General features: G+C 35.3%; 1 protein-coding gene across 1 annotated transcript in view; it reads left to right on the top strand.

Moving 5' to 3' along the window:
* The window catches only part of LOC107687430 (ephrin type-A receptor 2-like), a 23,419-nt gene extending 15,574 nt beyond the window's left edge, over positions 1-7,845 (top strand). The window contains exons 11-17 of the mRNA XM_016484776.1: positions 155-340; positions 1,344-1,405; positions 1,562-1,771; positions 1,917-2,066; positions 2,174-2,367; positions 2,757-2,912; positions 5,932-7,845. Coding sequence (XP_016340262.1) covers positions 155-340; positions 1,344-1,405; positions 1,562-1,771; positions 1,917-2,066; positions 2,174-2,367; positions 2,757-2,912; positions 5,932-6,040 — 1,067 coding nt within the window. The 3' untranslated portion in view covers positions 6,041-7,845. The remainder of the gene's footprint in view (positions 1-154; positions 341-1,343; positions 1,406-1,561; positions 1,772-1,916; positions 2,067-2,173; positions 2,368-2,756; positions 2,913-5,931) is intronic.
* Positions 7,846-8,376: the final 531 nt, after the last annotated feature.

Genomic DNA, 8,376 nt, shown 5'->3' with positions numbered 1-8,376 from the left:
CCCCCCCTTATCATTTCAAAGCGCCTCCTTCGTGTTTTTAAAAAACCCCTATATGTCATGAGGCATGATTAAAGCATTGTCATTTGGTATATTGCTTATCTGATCTGATGCCTGTATGCCTCTCCCTTTGGTGGTTTGTGTTGCTGTGCTGTAGGTGAGTTTGGAGAGGTGTATCGAGGAATTCTGAAACTTCACGGTCGGAAGGAAACAGCGGTAGCAATAAAGACACTGAAGCCAGGATACACAGAGAAACAGAGGCAGGACTTCCTTAGTGAGGCCAGCATCATGGGACAGTTCTCACATCAGAACATCATCCGACTGGAGGGGGTGGTCACCAAATGTGAGTGCCCTATCAATTGTAGTCTACACCTAGTTTTATAATAAATGTGCAATTCTCCTAAAGAAAAATATGTAATTATGTATTAGATAATAAATAATTTGATTTGTGATTATATAGTCAAGTAGATAATGAAGTTTTTATTATTTTTATACAACTTTTATTTAATTCAAGAAACTACAAATAAAAGATTTTTTTATTTGATAGTATAAATAATATATTTTTATAATATAAAAATATTACATTTATAGTAATAAATATATATTTCTTTAAATAAAGACATACTATATATATTTTTATTTAATTCGAGAAACTAAGGAATAAAATATTAATTTTGTTTTATAGTATATATAAGAGTGCATACATTATACACACACACTTTTTATTATACGTCTTATTATTATTACACACTTAATTTAATTCAATAAACTAAAAATCCACCTTATTTTTTTTTAACACAGATGTAAGCCGTTTTTTGTGAATGTGTGAGACTTCCAGTTCATTAGCTGCTGTAGAGAAATAACAAGAAGAATAACAAAGTTCAGTGAATGGTAAAACTGTTTGCACTACAAACCAGTGTGTTCATAATTAAGATAATACATTAAAATAATATGGTAAGACACACCAGTTTTCAATATCAAGCAGCAAAACGAGCTGTTTTATACAGCTAAAAATAGCTGGAAGCGGATGACACTGGAAGCCAGACACTTTAAATTTACAAATGGCCGCGCCCACACTTACGGGAAATATAAAAATATTTGTATTAAATTTATAGTAATAATTTATTTATAGTAATAAATAAAATATTTCTTTAAATAAAAACATGCTATATGTGTGTAAATGTGTGTATATCGTTATTTAACTAAACATAAAAATAACGGTATTGTATTAAATATTAATAAACGTTTTTGTTGTTACTTGAGTTTTATCCTTTGAAAATATTTAATGAGAACTTTTTTACTTTTCATTTTGTAAAGCCGCTTTGTCTTTGTCTGTTTCTTTTCAGTCAAGCATGCCATGATTGTTACTGAGCACATGGAAAATGGAGCTCTTGACAAATACCTGAAGGTAAGTTTGTCAAATTCATCGCTGAGGTAGAAAAATGATGACAGATAATACTGACATACTTGCATAGTGATTTAACATAGCAAATAATTTACTCAAGAATTCCCTTGTGTGGTTTTCCTTTCACAAGAAAAACTAGAAACTCTTACTTCTTCACAGGACCATGATGGCGAGATATCATCCTTCCAGTTGGTTGGTATGCTCCGTGGCATTGCGGCTGGAATGAAATATCTCTCAGACATGAGCTATGTACACCGGGATCTGGCTGCCAGAAACATCTTGGTCAACAGCAACCTGGAGTGCAAGGTGTCTGACTTTGGTTTGTCACGTGTTTTGGAAGATGACCCTGAAGGAACCTACACCACCAGCGTAAGTTCGCATAGCAAATAAATGTGTGGTTAAGAAGCTGCTCTTAACTCCAGATGTCTTTGTTTTACCATTACTACAACCTGGTTATTATTTCAGGATTTTCCGAAATTGCCTGACACTTGTTTATATGTTTTTTTTCCAACAGGGAGGTAAAATTCCTATTCGCTGGACTGCTCCGGAGGCCATAGCTTACAGGAAATTCACATCAGCAAGTGATGTGTGGAGTTTTGGCATTGTCATGTGGGAGGTCATGGCCTTTGGAGAGAGGCCCTATTGGGACATGAGTAACCATGAGGTACGGACTGGCCATACCACATCAGCTATGAACAATAACTCTGCTGTTTGTCCCAAAGGATCTTTCTTTGAGCAGAATGTCTTATCCGACTACTTTTGTCTCTCTAGGTAATGAAGGCCATTAATGAGGCTTTCCGCCTTCCTGCTCCAATGGACTGCCCCTCTGCCGTCTATCAGCTGATGTTACAGTGCTGGCTGCAAGATCGCTCCAAACGGCCTCGCTTTGGTGACATTGTCAGCATAATAGACAAACTCCTCAAGAGCCCAGATTCTCTGAAGGCCATTGCAGATTTTGACCCTCGGTAAGAGCTCAACACATGCTTTGAATTCTTAAAAGGCTCGTCTGAAGCTTCACAAGACGTGAACGGCAGAGAGAAGTCGAGGCATGTACTGTCTGTTACACAATTTTGCGCAAGAAAGTCAAGTGGTAGTTCAAACAAAGTCATTCCTTGGTAAAGTTAAGACATGCACCTCGTACCAGTGGTGCCACTGAATGATTTGGCATCTTCTGATGTTTTTCACATTGTATGCGTGCAAGAGGGAAAAATCCGAGAGTTACGTATCTTTATCAGAATTCTCAAACCGAACAGACAGGTTTTCCGCTCGCAGTGTGTCTCTTTCCCACCCAATAATTACAAAAAAGGTCTCACTGTGTGGTTTGTTGAATGTATTTGTGTTCTGTCTTTGTCAGAGTTTCCATTCGGCTTCCCAGCACCAGTGGCTCAGATGGCTCTCCCTTCAGGTCTGTGGCCGAGTGGCTGGAGTCCATCAAGATGAGCCAGTACAGCGAAAACTTCAGCATAGCTGGAATCGTCAGCATGGAGCAGGTGCTGCAGATGAAGAGCGAGTGAGTAACGCTAAGTTCCCCTCATTCTGGACCTTTAGCACGCTATACAAGGGAAGCGTGGTTGTGAACAATCAGATGAAATCACACCAACTGTCCAAAGTGCATTTCTGCAGAACTGATTTCTGCTTTACTTGGTGTGTCATATCCTGATGTCCAGATAAATGGAATGTTTGACTTTCATTTTACTGGAACCAGCTAAAATCTAGGGTTTTCAGTAGATTAAAAGTATATATATTTTTAAACTAATTCGTTCAAATGTAGTCTCTAAATATATAGAGACTGGAGTCATAAAAAGTTTTTTACTTGTTCTGTTATCATGACTATTTGCCCATAAATGGTGTTTCTGGCATACAAAGACTGCAAATGACCTTACTTTTGTTAAACATTTTATTAATTTCATTTATAAATGAATTAGCTGTTCTGAAGACTTGTCTCCACCATGTACTGATCAAAGAATAGTTATTATTATAGAAAAAAATAAGTAAATGAATGAATAAAATTATAAATTTTGTATCTTTATTATTATTATTTAATAACTATAACATATTAGAACAAGAACAAAAATTAATAATTAATATTCATAATGAAAATTATTGTTATTAAATAGTTAACATGTAATGTTTAATATTAATAATAATAATTATTATTATTATCTCACTATTCAAATATGTAATTTTGTTTATATTTATGTGTATTATTATTATTATCATCATCTATTTTCCCTCTGACATAATACAAAATTAGTATTCTGACATTATTTAAAATAGTCCTTTGAATAAAATGGCCCCAGATGAACATAATTTGAGAGTGTTTAGAGAGCTTCCTTTCCTGTGGCATACAACCTACACTGAGGCTGATTGGTCAGGACAAAATCATATTTAAATAAGATGGTATCTTTTAACTTTTAATAATTCCTAGAACATATAAATATTTTCCATGTATTTGTTTTAGGGATCCAGTAATTGAATGTGGCTTAAATTTATGCTTTGGTTGCAAGGATATTCTCGCACAACCGCAGACCATTTTTGATTTACTGTATCTGGCGAGCCCGGAAACCACATCAACTGTAATAATGATTTAACCTTCTTAAGACTTTTAATCGAGTCAAGTGATAACATTTTACATAAAAACGTAAAAACCTTTCAGCGTCTTCTCACCTTAAAATGCTACTCGTTGATTCAGGTTTGAACGTAAAACACTGTGGAAGCAGAGAAAGAATAGACGTGGTTTTTAGTGGCCTGGATGTGGTGAATTGTGGCATGCTGTTCCCCCTCCCCTCTTCTGCCATCCCTCCCTTCCTCCCACTGTTTCGGTAGACTCTCTCTTCCCTCCCATTCCCAACAGCGCTAGTCGAGGCCTGTGCTTTCACTGTAGCCAGGAACCACTGTTTCTGCCTGCTGGGGCCATGAGGCTATGCGGCTGCTCCCCCTCACATCAACACGATTGGACTTAAAAGCCAGGACATGAGATGAAAGGGTGTAGGGGTGATGAAGGAGAGAGAGCTGATGTACATGTGGAGGTAAAGACGACAGTGCTGGACCTCACGGAGGAGGCAGTCTGACTGATGAAGGGGTTGGGAGTGTAGTAACAGTGTAGCTCCAATACTTCTGGCTCTGCTCCCGTGGGTGTTTTTAGCCTAGAAGCTTGCTGAACTTTGTGTGGCGGACCAGAAATGCCTTTGATGTGTTTGTCTTTTATTTTATGGCCGACTGTTCCATCTGGTGTCATCTGGTAGCACTCTTTAAAGCCAGAAACTATTTTCAAGTCCTCCGCTGCTTGTGCCGGCCAGCTCTGATTCATGGCGGGTGAAGGGAATCCTTGTTAAATCATCAAGGCACTAATTTAAAATGTAATTAGGACTCTGATAACATGCTATCTTTCAAACGCCTCCTCAAAATTACTTTTTGAAAGACATGATTATGTATAATTTTTAAGCAATCTCCCACTGTGTTATTATCTTTGATGAAAAAATTAAAAATAAAATAAAATTAATTAATTAAAAGGAAAACAAAAACTTAACTGGGGAAACTAAACTAAAATATGACTTATGACTCCAAAGACTAATTAAAATGAAGTGAAAATGGACAAAAATTTTTTTTGAGTTTTAGTTTAAGATTCATGGTATATTTAAAAAAAAAAAAAACTTTTTGCATTTGCATGGTGTCTTTGCTAAAAGTAAAATAAAAATGAAAACTACAATAAAACTGCAAAATAATAAAAACTAAAACAGAAACTAAAGAATAAAAATAAATAATGTATTGGCAAAACTTTAACTAAACTAAAATACATTTTATGACTCCAAAACCAAAAAAATCTACAAATAATTAATGCCAATTTTTATTTTACTTTAGTTTTAGATACATACTGTATTATAAAATTGAGTGTATTAACTTTAGCTAAAACCAAAATTAACAAAAACTGTAAAAACTAACAAAAAAATAAAAATAAATAAACTGAAAATGAAAATAAAACTAAAATTTAACTTTAACTTAAAAATTTAACATGACTCGGCAAAACTGAAACTGAACATATATTAAAATAAAACGAAAATGGACATAACTTAATTTTTATTTTAGTTTTTTATAAATGGTGTATTATAAAACTAACTCTAATTATAAAACTATAAAAAGCATTTGCATGGGATGTTATAAAATGTTGCTAAAACTTAATAAAAACTAAGACTAAACTAAAACAGAAACTAAAGAATAAACATTTTTTAAATAAATAAACGAAAGTAAGGAAAACAACTTGGCAAAACTGAAAATAAGCTAAAATACATTTTATGACTCCCAATCTAAAATAAACTAAAATAAAATCAAAATGGACATAAATTAAATTTAGATTTAGTTTTGGAGACATGCTGTATTATGAAATTTAGTGTATTAACGTAATTAAGTAAAAACTGTATGAACTGACAACAAAATAAACTGAAAATACAAATATAAACAAAATAAAAATGTCAAAACCTTAATAGCCCTGCCCTCCCGTTCTCACACGCTCTTTCTTTTCTGTTTCCCAGGGATATCCGTAACATTGGCGTCCGTCTGCCGGGCCATCTGAAGAGGATTGCCTACAGCATCTTGGGGCTTAAGGACCAGACGAGCACCCTGAGTGTGTTTGCAGTGTGAACTGTCTTTAAAATGCACCGAAGGGACCAAACCCTTTGGCTGTGGACTGAATAAACTCTCAGCTGCCTTGGGATTGGACTGCAGGGACAGCCCTTGACCTGGCCATAACCCTCCAGTCTAGCAAGATGGACTCTCACCGCTGTGGAGACGACAAGTGTAGCATTTGATGTACTTATCAAAAAATGGAGGAAGTGTAAAACAATCAAAAAGCTATTGATGTATGCATCAAAACTTGTATATTAGATATATTTTTACCATATGCATATGTTTATTTTTTAGAGAAGATATAGTAATTTCTTTAGTTTCATTTTTTTATTTTTTTGTTTAGTTTCATATGCATGCTTAATTTTTGCTGGAGAGCGAACAATGCTAGTTAGCACTCACTTTACGCTCAGATCTTATGCGTTGCTCCTCCAGTGGTGTTGTAGGGGAACTGGCAATGTATTGCTCTGTACTTGACTGAACGTTTCAGCAATAAGAGAGAAAAACAGACCCACAAGCCTTTCTCTACCAGAAATGTGGACTCAAACTGACGGTTATGGGTTTAACGTAAGACTTAGCGACTTTCTGCTGAGATCAAGGTGATTGTAATGCTCTCTGGTTTCTATCATGCTTGAGTTGGCCATGATTTCATGTCTCGCACGATGACATTTCTTTACAATTGCACTCTCAGCGCTATATGCTTTGGACCATCAAGTTTAAAGTCTCTGGTTTAGATGAAACAGAGCAGCAAGGCGTTCCTTAAATCCTGTGTTTTCTCTGCAAACAAGAAGAGCGGAGGCACCGCCATGAAATAGCACTTAAATCAGAAATCTCAGCAGCTGTCTCGTTCCTTATCGTTATAAAAGGTTACAGCAATGATGACATTAAGGATCGAAAGGAACAAAGAGCGAGCAAAATGACAAAATGGAAATGGGTTAAGAAGAAAAAACTTTCTGGAACAGATTGTCGGACTAAATCAAATGGGAAAATGCGATCTGGCGGTGTTCTGCAAACAAATGCAAGTGACAGTCCTAGCAAACTAAGAAAATGATCAAACAGATAGTTATGTGGACCAGGATATGTGGATACCAAAGTCTGTTATTCATTCTGTATCAGCAGATTAAAGTTGCCTGGAGTTGTGAATTGCAGAGATTCTCTTTGGAAGATCTGGTTTATGATTAACTGATTCAAGATATGCTGGGATGAAATGCTTTCCTTATATAAATAAATACAAAAAGAAATACATTCCTTGCTTATAGGACCTCAGTATGATTTCAAATGGGGGGTAGATAAACCCCTTGAATGGAAAAAGTCTTTCTCAATGTTAAACTCTTTTTTTTTTTGTATTAACAGAGGAGAGAACCAACTACCTGATGTCCTTAACTCTTAACGGATGATATTGCAGTTCCTTGTTAATTTCACTTTATTCTGATTATTACTAGATGTTGAAAGCAGATGGGTTCTTCCATACTTAGAAATGACACATTTAGTGTTTGTTTGAAGTTGATATTGTGTTTCATATCTTTTCTAAGTGGGACGTTGATACTGGCAAACTGTAATGATTGCAGAACTTTTTTGGAAAGGGAAATTTGTCATTTTTGATCACCTATCTTGGTTCTGACCTTTTTCTAAACATTGACATTTGAAAAGCTCAGTACAAACATACATATTTCCAAACAAAAACCAGTTTGATTGGGTTTTGTACATTATTTAATAGTCTATTTATTTTTTACTTTATTTATTGTTTTAACAACACTGATTTGGGATTTATTTGTAATGGAAGTTTGTCTTTCAGTCACAATAAAATCTTTGTAGCCTTTAAATTCAATGTCACTTTGACTTCTTTTCTTGTTTCTTCAACAATAAAAAGGCATAATAGAATAGAAATGAAGTTGCTGCTCCTAATTACAGCTTCATTGTGATGCTTTAAATGGGTCATATGATGTTGCTATAAAGAATATTATTTTGTGTATTTGGTGTAATGAAATGTGTTTATGTGGTTTAAGGTTAAAAAAACACATTATTTTCCACATACTGTACATTATTGTTTCTCCTCTATGCCCCGCCTTTCTGAAACGTGTTGATTTTTACAAAGATCATCGTTCTGAAAAGCGAGGTGTCCTGTGATTGGCCAGCTATTCAGTGCGTTGTGATTGGCCAAATACCTCAAGCGTGTGACGGAAATGTTACGCCCCTACCATACTGTGATGCCGTGTCCCTTCGCGACGAGACAAAAACAATAAAACCTATTATAAACGAAGCATTTGTTGCATCCAGTGGGGACATAATTGCGGATTATAATGACTTGTACTGTCTTTTTATGCGTTGCGTTGCATCGCGCCGCATAAACATAA

This window comes from Sinocyclocheilus anshuiensis, unplaced genomic scaffold (genome assembly GCF_001515605.1).
Source record: "Sinocyclocheilus anshuiensis isolate Anshui unplaced genomic scaffold, SAMN03320099.WGS_v1.1 scaffold1114, whole genome shotgun sequence".
Classification (NCBI taxonomy): Eukaryota; Metazoa; Chordata; class Actinopteri; order Cypriniformes; family Cyprinidae; genus Sinocyclocheilus; species Sinocyclocheilus anshuiensis.
This window is presented reverse-complemented; position numbering and strand designations above follow the sequence as displayed.